The following is a 20135-nucleotide window of genomic DNA, read 5'->3' as shown; positions in this document are numbered from 1 at the left end:
TGTAGTCCCAGCTACTTGGGAGGCTGAGGCAGGAGACTCGCTTGAGCCCAGGAGTTGGAGGTTGCTGTGAGCTGTGATGCCATGGCACTCTACCCAGGAGGATAGCTTGAGGCTCCGTCTCAAAAATAAATAAATAAATAAATAAATAAATAAATAAAAAGAAAGTGCTGGTGACTGGCTCAGGGACTGAGATTAGGAGCTGTCACCAAATGGATGGTAACTGAAGCCATGAAGCCCTGGGGAGAATCAACAACATACTGAATTGAGTAGGAGAGGTCTGACAAAGGACCCTGAAGTTGAATCAAGATTCAGGTTTGTGGCTCAGCGCCTGTGGCTCAAATGGCTAAGGCGCCAGCCACATACACCTAAGGTGGTGGGTTTGAATCCAGCCCGGGCCCGCCAAACAACAATGACGGCTACAACCAAAAAATAGCCAGGCGTGGTGGGTGCCTGTGGTCCCAACTACTTGGGAGGCTGAGGCAGGAGACTCGCCTGAGCCCAGGAGTTGGAGTTGCTGTGAGCTGTGATGCCACGGCACTCTACCCAGGGGGACAGCTTAAGGCTCTGTCTCAAAAAAAAGAAAAAGAAAAAGAAAAAGATTTAGGTTTGCTTCCATCATTTGGTTTCCTTGTTCTGAATACTTGTAGCTTTGAGCTCATGGTTTTGATGGGGCTGTGTTGGAGACAGGGTAGTGCTCAGGTGGGCATTAACTAACACATAAGATAATTTTTTAACTGAGAATGAGAAGTGATCACTAAGAATGCAATTAAATCTCTTCAACACAGTCTTGTAGAAATAAAATTTTTAGTATCTATTCCCATTTTCTAGCATTTCCCAGGTTTATTAGCTTTTTCTCTATGCTTCTGTTTCTTTTTATTATTTCAATGAGACAGCAATTTCAGTTTTAGAAACACATCCCACAGACATGTTCACACATTCAAACAGATATGTACAAAAATGTCTACAAGTCTAATTTATTATTGTAACATAAAATGGGAAACCTAAATATTCATTAGATGAGTGGTTAAATAAATTTCACATCAGTTCTATCCAGTTGTTAAAAAGAATATTAGATTAATGTAATATTGATAAAGCAAGATAGCCATAATACACTGTGTAATAGGCAAACTAATGGTCCTCCAAAAATGCCTACATCTTAATTCCTGGATCTTGAGCTGGAAATTATCCAAGTGGGTCCAATGTAATAATTATTAGAGACACAGAAGAATCAGAGAAAGAGATACCTAAAGATGCTATAGCATTACTTTAACAGGCGTCCTCAAACTACGGCCATTGCCTGTCCTGCTTAGCAGCCGACTCATCCCGGGGGGCGCAGTCTGGCCCTCCAATAGTCTGAGGGACAGTGAACTGGCCCCCTGTTTAAAATGTTTGAGGACCCTTGCTTTAGAAGATGGAATAAAGGCCATAAAATGAGGAATGTAGGCTTCTAGAAGCCAGAAAAGGCAAGAAACTTGAGCTTCCAAAAGAAATGAAGCTCAGCTAACACCTTGATTTTTGCTCAATGACAAATACCCAGTTTAGAATTCTGACCTCCAGAACTTTAATAAATGTGTATTGTTTTTAAATCACTAAGTTTGTGGTCATTTGTAAGACAGCAATTAGAATACGAATATATATATATGTGAAATATAAAAAACAAGTAGAATATCAGTAAATTAGCATAATTCTATTTATACCATGATTCCATTTACGCGAAAATTATACTTTTTGTAAATGGATTTAAAAATGCTTGAAAAGATGCAGTAAACAGAGATTTTTGACTGAAGAGAATAGGCCTGGGGATTGAAGATAAAAGGGAATACTCCTGACTCTCTTTTACATCCCCACCTTTTTGCTTTGAAATTTTCTAACTTACAGAGAAGCTGAAAAAACATGAACGACCTTACACACTTCATCTACATTCGCCAATTGCTAATTTTTTTGGCCACACTTGCTTTATCTATGTTGCACATATATACAAATACACACACTTTCTGAACTATTTAACAGCCAAGCTGAGGACAGTATCATTTACTTTTAATTAGCTATTTATTTTTAAATGCATATGTATTGCTTTTAGAAGTAATAAATAAAAAAGAAGCAAAGACAAGCTATTCCTAACTCACGAAGAAAATCTCCACTTCCATCCTATTATCCTGGAGTTAAGATCAAACATAGAAACCTATTTTCTTAAGACTTAGTTAACGAGCTGCCAATGGCCAGAAATTTAATTAACATCTGAAGCTATGCTATCTTAACATATTCTCCCACTTCCCAACTCTACTAAAAGAAGAGGCAGCTCTAGTTAGAACTCAAGATGTAGTTGACTCACAAAATTGTTATAAATAGAAGGGGAGATATACTACATACACTCCCAAGAATTCCCTGGGTAAAATTAATGCTGTACTAGGCTAACTTGGGCCCAGAATGTTTATAACACTGTTTCTTTGGGAAACCGTGTTCAGAATTTCAAAAAGCCAGCTTTTGGAACACAGTCTTTCATAAATTGTACACTGCCTCTACTGTTGGCAGCTTTCTAGAATTCTTTTCTCCTGCTGGAAGGATTTGCTACCACCAAATACTTGCATTTGGAAACTATGGAATTTGCTAATCAAGTTCAAAACTGTTTATACAATCTCCTTTCTATAGCCATATATACACATAACAATTTTAATTGTTATACGGTATTATTTCATTATTTAATCAATCCTCCATTGTTGAATATTTTTTCTAGTTTTTTTTTTTTTTTTTTGAGACAAAGCCTCAAGCTGTCCCCCTGGGTAGAGTGCTGTTGCATCACAGCTCACGGCAACCTCCAACTCCTGGGCTCAAGCGAGTCTCCTGCCTCAGCCTCCCAAGTAGCTGGGACCACAGGCACCCGCCACAACGCCTGGCTATTTTTTGGTTGCAGCTGTCATTGCTGTTTGGTGGGCCCGGGCTGGATTTGAACCCACCGTCTTAGGTATATGTGGCTGGCGCCTCAGCCACTTGAGCCACAGGCACTGAGCCTATTTTTTCTAGTTTTTAAAAAACATTATTATAAACTATTCAGTACTATTCATATGTGGGGGGGTGTGTATGTCTGTATTGGTTCTTTGAACAAAACTGAGACCCTCAAAATTTCTTTTTTCTTTTTTTCAGTAGCAAGATAGGATTTATTAGACAGAAAGGAATAAAGAAGGAGTAAAAAGCACCAGAGCATCTTTTGTTACTCATAATAAGCCCCAATCAATATTACCTGAGTTCATGCTAATAAGGTAACTCTTGATGTGGTTGGTCACCAGAAAGGTTAAGTCTTGATTAGGGGATAGAACGTTCACCTCCACCGCTCTACATACTAAAGATTGTGAGGTACTACAGATTGAGTTCAAACAATGGCCAATGACTTATCAATTATGCCTACCTAATGAAATCTCCATAAAAACTCCTAGCCAATGGGATTCAGGGAGCTCCCAGCTCTATGGCCACATTATAGTGTTGGGGGAGGGGAGGGTATGCTGGAGAAGGCATGGAAGCTCTGTTTCCTTCCACCCATACTTGCTCTATGCATCTCTTCAAACTGGCTGTGTCTGAGTTGTGCCCTGTATAATATACTGGTAAATGTAAGCAAAATGTTTTCCTGAGTCCTATGAGTCATTCTGGCAAATTACTGAACCTCACACAGGATCATGGAAAGGCCCAAATTTGCAGCTAAGTTAGAGAGAAATATGGGTTGCTTGGGGACCCAGGACTTGTGACTGATGCCTGAAGTGAATGAGGGCAGTCCTGTGGGACTAAGCCCTTAAATCTGTGGAGTTTGATATTAACTTTAATACTTAATATCAGAATAGGACTGAATTGTAACAAACCTAGTCAGTATCTGAGAATCAGAAATCAAGCATGGAAAATAAAAAGGAACCAGTTATTTCCAAATTGATGGTATATTTAAATCTTAAATTGTATATTTCTCACATTTTCAATACTGACCAAATATTCTATTATGATCCCTTTCTGTATGTTCAAATTAATCCAGACAAAACATACAACTCACAGCATAAAAGCTTAAGGGAAATTCTCTTTGAAGTTAATTCTCTTTGAAGTTACTTGAGTCTCTTAAATAATACTCAGTTGAATCAAAACACAATTTAAATAATAATGCCAATTAAATTAACCAGCACCATAGGAAGTGAAGTATAGTAGGTGGCCTCACTGCACAGCTCCAGGGGAACCATAGGTGTTGCAGTATACATGAACGGCTCTCCCTGGAGTTCTGTAGTGAAGTCCATATAACCGTACATGGCAGTTCTAAGCATATGTTAAAAAATCATGTAAGTCCTCAGAGATTGAAAAATACTTAAGACTAATTTTCACCTAGTAGTGATACTATTAAACAGTGAAATTTTGCAGCTAAAAATCTAAGTTAAATTTGGGGATCAAAGATGGTGTCTGCTAGGGCATTAACACATAAGAGGCCTGACAATTAAGTTTGTGAACTTGTCCTAGAAAAAGCATTACATACCTCATTGCTAAATACTGAATACCACTACACTCATCATTGAAGCACTCCCCTTGGGAAGCTATGCACTGATCCCAGTGCCTAGTCCACCCTTCAAAGCAATTTTGGAAATTGGTACTCTTTTTCCACAATAACTATCAGAGTTGTCATCATACCAGACTGAGTTCACAAATTAGCCACCATTTGCATATGTTGGCAGCACTGTACAAACTTGGTAAGGTTTCATACTCTTGGTATATCACTGTCTCACAGCTGTGTTTGGACTGACCTGTGGTGGTATCTTGCTTAGGGTGTTCATTATTGTTTTGTGTTTTTGTGTGCTCTACAACAACAGCTCTGATGGTCATTCCAGAAAAAAGAGGTCTAAAATTGCTTTGAAGGGTGAACTAGGTGCTGGTGTCAGTGCATACCTTCCCAAAGGGAGTACTTTGAAGGTGATCGTAGTGATATTTAGCAATGAGGTAAACAGCATTTTTCCAGGATAAATTTGAGAACTTGTTAGACCTCATACATATAATACATGACAGATGTATCAAATGTGTCCCGAAAGAATAATGCTTATTAGATTACACAAATTTCAAATATCTCCATGTAACCAATATTCATGGGACCATATCTACTTTGATTCTAATCAGTAGCAATAATTTACATACTTATATGATCACAAAAGCAGAAGAGAAAAAAGACAATGGCTGTTTTCTTAAAAGTGAAGGCTGAATAAAGATGTTCTAATTACAAGGAATAAAAAGCCAATTTTTCTAAATGCTAAAATGAACTATGCAAGGGTGACATATGTTTGCCCTCCAGGAATGGCAAAAATTACCATTGCTTTTAATACTTTACAAATCAAATTGGTGCCCTTGGTCAGATTCCATTTACTTTGTCCTGGAGAGTGGGAAAGATTGAAAAGACAACAAAGAAAAACAATAAAAACAAAACAATAATACAGTAGTACCATGTGAGCGCTGAGTACTTCGGAAGTATCATTTGTTCACTTTTTAACAATACACTATCCATTCCCTTACCAGAAAACCTTATACAGCAAATAGAAGCCACAATACCAACTACTAGCACACAAATTAAACACATCCATGGACCCCGCATGTATCCATACACGGCTTACAAATGGAAGAAGCTTCCCAATAATTGAGTCAGCTGCTCTGCCTCTTTGCTCCCTTTCTAGGGATTTCCCCTTTTACTTGGAAACATAAATTATTTATTTTTTTAACAGTCATAACATTTTCAGCATCAAAGTCAAGCCTCTATTATGTTTTCCACTTGAAAACAAAAACAAAAAACCTTACAAATCAAAGATGTCCTCTCTCAGTTATGGTTTCTCTCCTAAATCTCTCAAAAAGTCAGTGCTACATAACTCTTGGTATCATTCCTCTTCACTCTATTACGAAGTTGGCAACAAATCATATTTGTCAACTTTGATTCTTGAAACAGTTGTGCTTAATATTTCTATCATATTGTATGGTTTCATGAGTACACTAGATGCTCTGAAAAATAAAGTGCACACTGTAAAGTAAAATGGCACTACTGAGACTTAGCAATTAAAAAGATGTTTGCTGGGCAGAGCCTGTGGCTCAAAGAAGTAGGGTGCTGGCCTCATATGCCGGAGGTGGTGGGTTCAAACCAAGCCCCTGGCCAAAAACTGCAAAAAAAAAAAAAAAGACATTTGCTTTAAAATTAATCAAATGGAAACAAGTATCATAGCTTAAAGCATTTGTTTTTATATATTTAAATGAATAAAAGTTGCTAATTTTATTTTTCCTTAGAATTAAAGAACCTATATCCTATACTGGAGTGAGTACTTGGATTATGAATGGAACAATAGAATAGATGATATGCACTTTGCTTAATATAGAAATTTTTAAAAATATGACTGTGAATTCTACCACGATGAAACTATAATCATATCAACATTCTATTATATAAAAGAACACGACGTATTACTAGTGTCAATAAAACTACATCAGATAAAGGAAGCTAATTTTCATGCTAAATATACTCGAGGCACTAAAATTAAGACTTGTCATTTGGTTTTCCTAAAATCAATGGGGCTCCGCACCTGGAGCTCAGTGGTTAGAGTGCCAGCCACATACACCAGGGCTGGTGGGTTCGAACCCAGCCCGGGCCTACCAGACAACAATGATGACAACTACAACAACAACAACAAAAACAGCCGGGCATTATGGCTGGCACTTGTAGTCCCAGCTACTTGGGCTTAAGTGATTCTTTTGCCTCAGCCTCCCAAGAGTTGGAGGTTGCTGTGAGGTGAGACATTACAGCACTCTACTGAGGATGACATAGTGAGCCTCTGTCTCAAATAAATAAATAAAATCAATGGAACTTTATAGGAGTATACGTGTTCATTAACATGAAACAGTGTATACACATAGCCAATTAAAGACTTTATAGAACTTAACAAAAATACCACCATCACTATGTATACAAGTATAGCATTCAGAAATGATTTCTAATATTTGCATCTTTCTCTGATCGACCATCCAAAGTCCAGTGAAGTCAGAGCCATGAGCAAAATACTCTATATTAAACTAAGAATGACATACTACAATGAATGACATTTGCTATGAAGACAGTCACCAAGCTAACTTAAATTGTGTTTAGTATACAACATCCATTTTAATCTACTTTAATAAGATCTCTATTTTTAAAAACAGCTAAAATGAATCTCTCTACTTAAGAAAAAAGTGCTAAGATTTTGCCACAAGGATGTTCTTTGCAGCACTATTTAATAATAGTGAAAAACTGGAATGCCATTTAAAAGTGTTTAAAAAGGCGACTACACTTGGGAGGGCATGAGCTCATGAGTACGAGACCCCATCTCTAAAAAATAGCTGAGGGTTGTGGCAGGTGCTTGTAGTCCTAGCTACTTGGGAGGCTGAGGCAAAAGGATTGCTTGAACCCAAGAATTTGAGGGTATTGTAAGCTAAGACACCATATCACTCTACTGAGGGTGACCAAGTGAGACTCTGTCTCAAAAAAAAAAGAAAAGCAACTAAATACCAGTATTTCTACGCGTATATAAAACAAGATACCATTTTAAAACATGGTAATTCAATATTAAAATGGGAAAATATTAATAAAACACTGTTACATAAAAAGGGCAGGCCATCATACTTGATTATGATGTAATTTTGGAAAGAAGTATATTCATAGACAAAAAATTCATAGAAAAACTGGAAAGATATCCATCAAGGGGTTAAAGAACAGATCTACCTAGAACACGGGAGTTTTTTGAATCTTAGTCTTTATTTCTTCTCTACATCTTTTCATTTTCCTATAATAGTGAGTACATTTTGTAAGTAGGAAGCGAGGGTTCCCAGAAAATACAGGAATTCAGCCAACTTGAGCAATCAACCTGTTCTTGAGGCCCATGGCTACTCTGCTGAGTAAAACTAGCCCCTGATAGACCATGGATCCCTACAGATTAAACTCAAGTGAACTTTCCTCCAAGTCTCTACGCTGAGAGGAGCAACAGCTATATACAGTAACATGCAACTTGTGTGCAACCATGATGAACTAACCACACGTATATAAAGGGAAATTACACCCCTACATGTGATGACATCTTTTTCTTTCTCTTCTATCCCATAAAAATCCCATGCAACTTTCCCTCAGGGAGACACTGCTTTAGAGGATACTCCCAGTACTCTCCTCATTTGCTGCAAGTGATTAAAACTACTACTGATCAAGACCAGCATCCTCGAGTCTTTTGTTACTTGTCTGGTAAACAGAACAATGTTACTTCTGATCATAAATATTATTTTCAAAAATTAGGAGGAATATGATTTTAAAACTGTCAAAAATATCAAATAACGTCCTCTAAAAATATCCTGGGAAGAACCTAGGTTTTAATCTGATAGCATCTTAACCAAATACATGTACAATAGGACTCACTTTACTCAAAATTGTTAAATAGGTAAGCAGACTCTTTTCCTTATGTGTCTTCATCTTGCTCTTGTGCTGTCCATACCCAGAGCAGGGCCTTTTTGCAGTCTAGAACCTTTAGCAAAGTCTATGCCTAGCAAAGGATCAAAATCCTATTAATGACATGTAAGAGATGCTTACCTATGGGTGTAAGTATTTTACTAGAACCAAAGTCTTAATCAAAGAAAGAAAATTAGACACTTTCTAGCTAGATAGGCAGCTCACAAAAGGACAAAAGATTTTTCCTGATATTTCTAAATTTTCATTACACAAGTTGGCACTCACTCTGCTTTCCAAAGCTTAAATGAAAACTATTCCACTGTTCTGAGTGTTAATGTTGTGGCTCTGCTAAATCAAGAGATTTTCATAATTTCATCATATACAAAAAGCATGGCCAAAATCAGGAAAAAAAAAAAAAAAACCACCACCAAAATATTAAAGTTTAAAAATAAAAGTGCTGTGAAGGACCAGAAACTGCAAGTGTTAGTTTTGTTTTAGAACAAGGTTTCTTAAAAACAAGTAGCTAAAAAGAATCTAAAATGTTATTTTTCCCTAATCTCTAACTCTCCAGTTTTGTTCTTTCTGTTCCAAAGAACTACTTAATTCAACAAGAATCAAACAATGCATGGCTCAGCGCCTATAGCTCAGCAGGTAGGGCGCCAGCCACATACACCAAGGCTGGCAGGTTTGAATCCAGTCCGGGCCTGCCAAACAACAATGACAAATACAACCAAAAAATAAGCCAGACGTTGTTGTGGGCACCTGTAGTCCCAGCTACTTGGGAGGCTGAGGCAAGAGAATCGCTTAAGCCCAAGAGTTTGAGGTTGCTGTGAGCTGTGACTTCACAGCATCCACAGCGACAGCTTGAGACTCCGTCTCAAAAAAAAAAAAAAAGAAGAATCAAACAATGCATCTGAATGTTTCATCATTGTCACCACAGGATTCCATTATAGCAGGTGCCAAAGTAACAGGCTTGTCAGTGAGCCATCTTGTCACGAAAAACTGAATCAGTCAGGGCTTGGGTACAGCCATATCACCCTAACATAAATGAACTCCCTTTATCTCAAACCACCTCTGAATTTTCAATGCAGCTATATGCTACCCATGGAGACTTTCCCATGACATGTGCACTCAGGCCAACAGGAAAATCTGCCACTGTCTTCATTGTTTTAGTTGCTTTATTCACTGGTGGAATTAGTGTCAACATTAGTTAAAGTTCTTCTGTAACTCCTCTTTTTTTACAAGTACAGTAAAACCACTTTATTGAAGACTTAAAACTGCTAGCTATATATATAAAACAATAAACTATCAGAAAAGTGGTCAAAAATCAAATAATTATATTTTTTAATTATATTAATTTGGAAAATAAGTATTCCCTATTGAGTGCTTAAAAAATTCCAACCTATTTATGAAAGAAACCAGAGTTTATCTGATATACAATTGAGTATATTATTTAGCAAAAAATTATGCTAATCTGATAAATATGGTTTATCTACTAGAACAACAAAACTCTGGAATACACAATCTATAACAAGAAAACTTACTATAGCAGTCTATAAATTAGTTGATGCCAAAGAGTCTAATTTCGGTTAAGTTTCAAAGGAAGAAGCATCCTTTGTTAAATATTAAATTACAACAAAATTCAGGTAAAACATTTGAAATGGGTAATTGTTTCAAAACTATTTTAAGTGTCCTGGTGATACTTTAAATCACCCCAAATGTTCTAAATGTGAAGGATATCAGTAAACTGGAAAAAGCACAGCTAGAAGCTAACATGCTATCTACACAAGAATTCACTTCCAGAAATTAATAAAAGTGAAAAAAGACCAAATGATAATGTTAATAGATGTTCACTTACAATATATCTTTTGTTGTTATTTAGCAGGCCCCGGCTAGGTTTGAACCTGCCAACCCCAGTGCAGCAGGTTGGCGCTCTAACTTCTGAACTATAGGTGCCCCGCCAACTTAAAATATATCTTGAAGACTTCAAACATGGAAAAGGTGCAGGAAACAAGATGAATAAACATCTTCCAAAAATCTACTTTTTGAGTCTTTAACAAAGCAGTATGAGAGGAAGACACCTTTCACTTTCTGGTCCATGTTAAAGAAAGATTAAGTTATCATGCTTAACTAAGCAGACTGATGAAAAGCACACTTTTAAACAAAGATTTTACTTCAGCTTGCTCAAATCTAAAAGTTGCAAATTATAACCAAGCATGAGAATTTTGCTACAAATAACCTCACTGCATGGAAAAAACTAGTGATCAACATGACCCACTGCAATTCTGAATACTTAGAAGAGCAATCTAAGTCCCCTCACACAGTAAGAACTACGTGAAGTCAGAGTCATGATTCAGTGAGCCATGTACTTTCAATCCTGTACACCTGGAAATAAAATCTTAAAATGGAGAATGAGGTAGCTGATATAATCCATCTTACGTGATTGTAATTAGAGCCTCTGAAAACACCTGACATACTGGTTAAAAAGTCTCTAGAACAGTCATTCTAAGTGCACACACATATTCTTTCCAAAAATGACATGTATTTGGATTTTGAAGGGTTAATAAAGCAGTGCGTAGGGCATTTAAGAAAACACTGATTTACAGAAATGAAGAACATCCTATAAAAACAACATGGGCTGGGGAAGGATGATTCACACCTGTAATCCCAGCACTCTGGGAGGCCTAAGCAGGCAGATCACCTGAGCTCACAAGTTTGAGACCAGCTTGAGCTAGAACAAAACTCCCAGCCCCTAAAAATAGCCCAGTGTTGTGGCAGGTGCCTGCAGTCCCAGCTACTTGGAAGGCTGAGGCAAGAGAATTGCTTGAGCCCAGGAGTCTGAGGTTGCTGTGAGCTATGATGCCATTGAACTAACTCTACCATGGGTGACAAAATGAGAGTCTGCCTCAAAAAAAAAAGAACTAATAAAACATATGTTGGAAATTACTAATTTGCTTTTTATAATATTCTTCTCTACCTGGTAAAAACCAACATTGTTCTTAATATTTTATAAAGACTAAGACTAAATAGGGAAAAAGTAGAGTATCCAAAATGAAAAAAAAAATGAACTTGAATAAATTATTTTTCCACTGTTTCCAGAACTATTATCATATATCTATTGAACATCCTGTTCCAGCTAGATAAACTAACATGAACTTACACAAATTATATCTCCAGCAAAAGTTTCATTGTTTTTGACTGAATTGATATGTCAATTTATCAACTAACCCAGCGTGAGAGACTCATTCACTCACTTGCTGTTTTCTGAGTGGACCGACAGCCCCTCCATACAACTTGGATACTACCTTCCTTCCAATGAAGGTTTTTCAGATGATTCACTCACCCAACCTTGACTCTACTTTTACTCCAGAAATCAGTGTCTTCAGTCAAACCAACCTCCATTATAAAGGAACAATAGAAATCAACAAATAATTACCAGTAAGTCAAAAATTTTCTCTGAGAAATAGTAACAGATCCACTGAAACTGTAAATGCTTGACTCTTGCAAGATCTACAGATACATAACAGAGGCTGGGTTAGGAATCTCATGCCTGTAATCCTAGCACTTTGGGAGACCAAAGCAAGAGTACTGCTTGACGCTATAAGCTTGAGACCTGCTTGGGCAACATAGCCAGACCAACTCTACAAAAATTAAATTAGCCAGGCATGGTAGTGTGTGCCTATAGTCCTAACTACTTGGGAGGCTAAGTCAGGAGAATCACTTGAGCCCAGGAGTTTTAAGTTACAGTGAACTATGACTGTACTACTGCACTCCAGAATAGGCAAAAGAGCAAGCTCTTGTCCCTTAAAAACAAACAAAACAAAACAGACCAATCTAAAAATCACTTTTTACTCACTGTCCATTTTGACTAGCTATAGTACATTCTCATGTCTGATTTACAAAACCATATTTTTAGTACTTTACTTTTTGCAACAGTGCAAGATAGGTGTAATTTTAAAAAGTTGCAGTAGGAGTTCGAGTTCGCAGTTAGCTATCATGATGCCATTACACTCTAGCCTGGGCAAAAGAGTGAGATCCTGTCTCAAAAAGCAATATAACATAAAATAGCTGCACTAATAAAATAAGCCACTTTGAACACATGGAAAAAAACATACTGAGTTTCTTATCTTTCATTATTGCACTGTGATAGAACACTTTGCATTTTCTTCTATTAGTAACCCATACTCAATTACTATATTTATTGAAAAAAAAGTTGATTGTCTCTGTGAAGCACCAAATTATTAAAAAAACAGCAACAACAAAAAAAGCCTGTATTTTTTCTACTATGAGCCTGCAACCTAAAAGTCCTTTTGAAAAAGAGAAATATAAGGTGGTGCCTGTGGCTCAAAGGAGTAGGGTGCTGGCTCCGTATGCTGGAGGTGACAGGTTCAAACCTAGTCCCAGTCAAAAACTACAGAAAATTAAAAAAAAATTTTAAAAAAGTATACTATTTAATGGGTATAGCATTTTTGTTGGGAATGATGAAAAAGGTTTGGGTATAGATAATGGTGATCGGTACATAACATTGTGAATCTATTTAATGTCACTAAATCATCTACTTCTAAATGATTAAAATGGTAAATACTATGTTATATATTTTTATTTTTATTATTTTTTTGCAGTTTCTGGCTGGGGCTGGGTTTGAACCCACCACCTCCGGCATATGGGGCCAGTGCCTTACTCCTTTGAGTACACAGGCACTGCCCCATATTTTTAAAAAAGGAGAGATTGTTACAATGACTAGGGACATCTGGGTTTCAATGTTAGTGCCAAACTAGCTAAGCAGGCAGGCATGCGCAAAAGCCACTTAACATTTCAGGGCTTCAGTTAACTCATCTGGAAATTTTAGGGAGTTGGAGTGGATGATCTCTAAGGATCCCTGCCATGTCTAAAATTCTTATGATCTGGTAGGGGAAACTGAGGCAAAGAAAAATTTAGCAATTTTGGAATTACTGGAGGTCAAAGAGGCTAGGATGCTAAAATATCATCTAGATCTTCTGACTCCCAGCAGTGTTCATTTTACAATACCAGTTACCTTGACCTCAGTGTTGAAGCCAAACGCCAGAGAAATGCAGAGAGAAATGCCATAGCACCCAGCATGCTACTTCAGCCCAAAATGCCTCTTTCATATCACAATCTGTTTGTTCAGTTTTCCTTAATTTTGAAGCAGTACTGCATTTGGTTTCATAAAGTAAATCATTTTCCTTTGAGGAAATATAAATATTTTCACCAAAAGAATGAGTATAAAAATATACTTAATCTGAACTTTAGATGACAACAAAAATTAAGAGATTTTATTCTCTCTTCTACCAATACATTAATATATATTTTCTTTCTTCTTTTTTTTGTAGAGACTGAATCTCACTTTCTCGCCCCCGGTAGAGTGCCATGGCATCACACAGAGCACAGCAACCTCCAACTCCTGGGCTTATGCGACTCTCTTGCCTCAGCCTCCCAAGTAGCTGGGACTACAGGGGCCAGCCACAATGCCCGGTTAATAGATATTTTCTTATTTTTTGTCCAAAGCTGCATTAGGTTTGGTTCGAAGTGGGATTCCACCTCTCACTTTAGCCTTAAACACTCCCAAAGTGCCAAAGCTGAATAAACACATATGACACCGGAAGCAATTGTAGGCCTAACTCTAGGACTATTTTGCAGTGTTATCTCAACAAGTTCACTTTACCTCCTCCAAGTTTCAATTACTTCATCCATAGCTACAGAAAGTTATAAAGTGACTAGCATGTTTTAAAATATTAAAAATCTAATGATGATGAATACTGTTTGTATGCCATGGCACAATCTCAAATGCCTATTCTCTTTATAGGGTCATGTTTTATGTATGAAACTTGTATTTTACTGCCGCTGGGGAGAATTCTTTTAGTAACACATTAATAATGCTACTTCCTCCTTAGTGTTTTTCTACACTATTTTTACCTGAGGGAAGGGAAATACAATTTTTTTTTCTTTTGAGACAGAGTCTCACTCAGTCAACCTGGGTAGAGTGCAGTGGCATCATAGCTCATTACAACCTCAAACTCCTGGGCTCAAGCAATCCTCCTGCCTCAGCCTCTTGGGTAAATGGGACTACCAGAACATCATGCCCCACTAATTTTTTTGTCTTTTTGGTAGCAACGGGTTTCACTCTTGCTTAGGTTGGTCTCAAACTCCTGCTTCCCATCTCTGCTTCCCAGAGTGGTAGGATTACAGGTGTGAGCCACTATGTCTGGCTTGGAATACCATATTTTAAAGTTAAACAACCTTTAAAACATGAACACACATAATCATATTTTCACTCACTTTGTCACTTTATCATCCTTTATAGAAGTTCATTTATGCCAATAAGTCTTGTAAAATGTTACATTTTCTGTGAAATGCAAGAAACCAAATGCTTCATTACCTAGTGTTTCACAACAAGCATTTTTAATACCTTAAAAAAGAATTTCAATTTACTGCTCACTAGCACATTATGACATCACTGCCTTCCAGTGTTTGCTTTCTCATTGAATAATCCTGTTTCTATTTTGTTGTCCTGCCTTCAATACACAGATTAGAAATGTCCCATTTCAGATGTTGGATTAAAGAGTAAGTGAGACTGCTGAAAAATTCCTGTCTGTACCTTTTGCTCGGTAAGTACACTTTCTCTCACTGCAATTGATCTGGAGAGGTTAGTCTCTCACCAAAAAGCAAGAACTGGGCAAGATCACATAGAAAAACTAAGGCCCAATGGGGGCCGGGGCAGGGTCAACTGACAACCCTAACGTGACAGATTTAAGACTTCGACCAGATAAACAAAGGATGATCTTTCCACGGCGCTCACACGTGCTTCAACCTACTTGAGACATTTGTGTGCAAGCCCACTGAACTCACTACCTCGAAAACTGAGGTCAAGCGCTGGATTTTTCTAAAGACTCCCATTACAGGCGGACACAGAGACGGATGGGGAAGAGATCTTCGGTTCCTTCCTCCTCCTCCTGTCACCCAAGGAGAACATAAAAACCCACTACCCACCCAAACAACTATGTAGTTCCTCCGCTATTCATAAAGCACTTTTCAAAGGCAGAAGAAGGGGTTATGGGGGCTGGACTTCAAGTGTGGTGACTGCGAGGAACAACGAAGGGGTCAAGTTCAGAGGCGAAGGGTCGCGGGCGCTGCGGGGAGGATGGAGCACGACGCGAGCGAGCAGAGCCGGGCAGAGAGCAGCGGGAGCCGGGCGGGCTGAACGCCCCTTCCTCACCTGGCAGCCTTTCTTGTGATGAAAGCCGACCACCACGATGTGCAGGACCGGCCCCCGGGGGCCGCCATCGCCGTCCCGCTTGGCCTTCTCCATTGGCGGCCGCCGCTGGCCCGCAGGACTCCGACTTCAACCACTGAGGGCGGCGGGCCTGACGGACGGCGGAGAGCGGCGCACGCCAGGTGTCAGCGAGGGCGCCGCATGAGGGCCGCAGAGGGAGCGTGGAGGAGGCACAGCCGCTCCCCACAGCCCCCAGGGCGACCGCCGCTCTCCTCTCATCCGCTTCCGCAGCTTCCGGGCTGTCACCTGACGCGGCGCCGCCGGCGGCCGGGCGGGGCGGGGCGGGGCCGGGAGGGACCTGACGGGGCGGGGCCTGAGGGGCGGAGCGGGAGTCTGGGAGAGTCGGCCGGGGCTGGGGGCGAAGAGGGCTGGGGCTTCCGGACTTTGACAGAGAGGGACAGGGCGCAGCAGGACTGGGAGGAGTCTGGCGGAGCTAGGTGGGGACAGGGGAGGGGTTGAGGGAACCCGGACCGGGCCTGTGGGGCGGGGCGCTCCGCGCACCTGCTACTTCCCCCACCAGTTGTCTCAACGTGCTTCCTTGTCGTAATCTCCGCCCGTATCTCTTCCTCACTCCGTTTTCCTTCTTTTTCCACTGTCCGGGTGTTAAATACCTTAAGTTCCTTTCCTTCACCTCTGGCCTAGGATGTCTCAGACCTTTCTCTGACATACTGAATAACAGGGAGACACATTGGTGAAGTTGTTGATCTGTGTATTTTAAATGACCGGCTTACCCGAAATTTCGCTTTTGTTTCATTTAGAGTTTTCCGCTCTCATTTAAATATTATGTATAGGAATTTGGAAGTGATTTAACGGAAGCAGAACATATATACTTGACAATAAAGGAAGTTTGCATGAAGACGTGTGAAATTATTATTCTAGTCCTGACGATTTAAAAGAAGATTATTTTCAGGTTCGGCGCCCGTAGCTCAGTGGTTAGGGCGCCAGCCGCATACACCGGGGATAGCGGGCGGCCCGAGCCTGCTAAAAAACAACGACAGCTACAACAAAAAAATATCTGGGCGTTAACTGGCTGGGCGCCTGTAGCCCCAGCTACTTGGGAGGCTGAGGCAAGAGAATCTTTTGAGCCCAAGAGTTTGAGGTTGCTGCTCTACCAAGGGCGAGATAGTCAGACTCTGTCTAAAAAAATAATAATAATAAATAAATAATTTTTAAAAAAAATATTACTTTCATTCCATCTCTTGAGGATTAGTGCTCTGGTTAGCAGAACATATGTGCGATCTGTTGTTACCATGATTTTTAATTCCTTTACTGGAAAAAAAATAATTCCTCTACTGATTCTACTATAACATTTCTTTTTAAGCAATGAATTTCGTGTCAGTTTAAAGTGAATAATACTAAGGCGGTTTAGGAATAAACTAAAGGATTCGTTTCAAATAGAATTTGAAATTACTGCAATGACTAGCTTGGAAGTTTACCATTACTAGTTGCACATCTCTTAGTTTAGACAACCATAACATTGGATATTTTCCACTTTTATTCTGGAAACATAAGGAGCTGTATTCCTCTTTTCTTTTTTTGAGGCATTGAGACAGGGTCTTGGCTTGGTCACTTGGGCTAGAGTGCAGTGGCATCATCAGAGTTCACTGTAATTTCAAACTCCTGGGCTCAAACAATCCTCCCACCTCAGTCTCCCAAAGTACTACTGTTGCATCGCTGAGAAAAACAGTAGGCTTCCTAAACCAAAGTTAGTTCCTATGATTCAGTAGAATTGCTTTAGTGCTAATGTAAATGAAAAAGAACCTAAACTCTGTAAAATAATTTAAAGAGGTTTATGCTGAGCTAACTATGTGCGACCATGGCCCAGAGAGCCATGCCCAAGAAGCCTTGAGCAAGAGGTCTCACTGAGGGTGGGTTATAGTTGGACTTTATATGTTTCCGTGAAAGGAACTACAGGTAAAATCCTAAATCAATACCTGGAAGGTGTATGTTGGTTTGGCTCGAAAAGGCAGGACATCTCTAAGTGGAGAATTACAGGTTATAGGTGTATTTAAAGATTCTTTTATTTCTAATTGGGTGAAGAAATTAAGCTTTGTCAAAGCATAGAATGTTTTAAGTTAAGGAAGTCTGTTAATCAAAGATAAATCATTGACATATGCTTAGACTCTTCCGACCTGTTAAGTAAATTGATGACCTATAGTTGCGGTTTAAGCATTACCTTCTTCAGCCTTAGGCCTGTTAATGAGCTACAAAGGATATCTTCAAGAAGAAAGAGGGGGGCAGGCATGGTGGCTCACACCCATAATCCTAGCACTCTGGGAGGCCAAGGCAAGTGGATTGCCTGAGCTCACAGCTTTGAGAACAGCCTGAGCCAGAGCAAGATCTTGTTTCTAAAAATAGCTGGGCATTGTGGAGGGTGCCTGTAGTCCTAGCTACTCAGGAGGCCGAGGCAAGAGGATTGCTTGAGCCCAAGAGTTTGAGGTTGCTGTGAGCTGTGATGCCACAGCACTCTATTGAGGGCTACAAAGTGAGACTCTGTCTCAAAAAAAAGAAGAAAAGAGGGTATGAGGAGGTATGTCTAACCTCCCTTCTCATGGCCAATAACTCAGCTTTAGGGTGTTTCTGGGGTCTTCTTGGCCAACAGGGGGTCCATTTAGTTAGCTGAATGGAAATACCTAAGACAGGGCTCCTCAAACTTTTAAATAGGGGGCCAGTTCACTGTCCTTCAGACTGTTGGAGGGTCAGACTGCAGGCCCTGGGACCAGTCGGCTGCTAAGCAGGACAGGCAGCAGTGGCAAAAACACCCTGGGGGCTGGATAATCGTCCTAGGCAGGCTGCATGTGACCCACGGGCTGTAGTTTGAGGATGCCTGCCCTAAGATTTTATTTAGTTCAAACTAGTAAGAATACCATAGAAAAATTTAAGATGTTGCTATCTGTTCCTTTACTATATTACAAAATTCTTGGCAATTCTTGGTATGCAGAATACACAGTATTAAGTATTTTGCTATGTTAACTGTGTGATATGTCAAACTGCTTGATGTGTTAAGTTTTTCTTTTCTTTTTCTTTTTCTCTTTCTTTTTTTCTTTGAGACAGTGTCTCACTTTATGGCCCTAGATGGAGTGCTATGGCGTCATAGTTCAGGCTCATGGGATCCTCTGGTCTCAGTCTCACGTGATTCCCTTGTCTCAGCCTCCTCAGTAGCTGGGACTATAGGCTACTAGGGAGGTAGCTACAATGACCCACCACAATGACCTGCTACTTTGATATTTTTAGTAGAGATTGGGTCTTGATTTTTGCTTGGGCTAGTCTTGAACTGCTGAGCTCAGGCAATCTACCCCCCTTGGTCTTCCAGAGTGCTATGATTACATTTGTGAGCCACTGTGCTGGCCCTAAGTTTTTTCTTGATATAACCTGTCTTGATAATTTCCACTCATTGCATAGTTAAAATGAAAGTCTACGTGAACACCTTTTTAAACATTTAAGGACAGGACATCTTAGAACTCTATACTTACAGTGAATATCCATTGTTTACTTCATTGGCCAGGAGACCCAGTAACAGCTTTGTAAAAATCTGTGTTACTTTGCATCCTAGAGCTTTAAACTAAGATTAAATTATCTATTCTTAACTATTCCTTAAATATTTTTTAAAATATATCATTTAAAATAATGCTATAAACAAAGACATACTGGAAAAATTGAGAGAGAAAGTAAGCAAGGGAATTTCCAGGATTTTTTTTCACATCCACAGAGACTGGCCAATTTAACAGTTCAGAATATGCTATGTTGTGAGGTTGACCTAGAACTTCTGGGCCCAAAAGATCCTTCTACCTGAGTAGCTAGGACAATAGGCGCATACGACTGCACTTGGCTTATATTAGTTTTAAAACGAGTTGTATTAATGTAGACTAAATTCATTAACAAGATACTGTCCACAAGAACAAATATCTAGGCTGGGTGCAGTGGCTCACCCCTGTGATACTAGTTCTTTGGGAGGCAAGGCGGGTGAATTGCTTGAGCTCAGGAGCTGGAGACCAGCCTGAGTGATAGTGAGACCCTCGCCTCTACTAAAAATAGAAAAACTGAAGCCAGAGGATAGCTTGAGCCCAAGAGTTGGAGGTTGCTGTGAGTTATGATGCCATGGCACTCTACCCAGCTTGAGACTTTGTCTCAACAACAACAACAAAAGAACAAATAACTATTGGGAAAAGAATAAGATCTCTCCTTTGTTTTAAAAGTGTTGGAGCTCGGCGCCTGTGGCTCAAGCAGGTAAGGCGCCAGCCACATACACCTAAGGTGGCAGGTTTGAATCCTCAGCCAGGGCCCGCCAAATAACAATGATGGCTACAACCAAAAAATGGCCAGGCGTTGTGGCGGGCACCCGTGGTCCCAGCTACTTGGGAGGCGGAGGCAGGAGACTCGCTTGAGCCCAGG

General features: G+C 39.6%; 1 protein-coding gene across 1 annotated transcript in view; it reads right to left on the bottom strand.

The window, feature by feature from the left end:
* Positions 1–15956, bottom strand: part of AVL9 (AVL9 cell migration associated) — a 57867-nt gene extending 41911 nt beyond the window's left edge. Inside the window, exon 1 of the mRNA XM_023512424.1 lies at positions 15687–15956. Within this exon, the coding sequence (XP_023368192.1) occupies positions 15687–15779 (93 nt within the window). The 5' untranslated portion in view covers positions 15780–15956. The remainder of the gene's footprint in view (positions 1–15686) is intronic.
* Positions 15957–20135: the final 4179 nt, after the last annotated feature.

The sequence above is a fragment of the Otolemur garnettii genome, unplaced genomic scaffold (assembly GCF_000181295.1).
Source record: "Otolemur garnettii isolate 467f Iridium unplaced genomic scaffold, OtoGar3 scaffold00028, whole genome shotgun sequence".
Taxonomy (NCBI): Eukaryota; Metazoa; Chordata; class Mammalia; order Primates; family Galagidae; genus Otolemur; species Otolemur garnettii.
The sequence above is the reverse complement of the archived record's forward strand: the minus strand, read 5'-3'. Positions and strand labels throughout refer to the sequence as shown.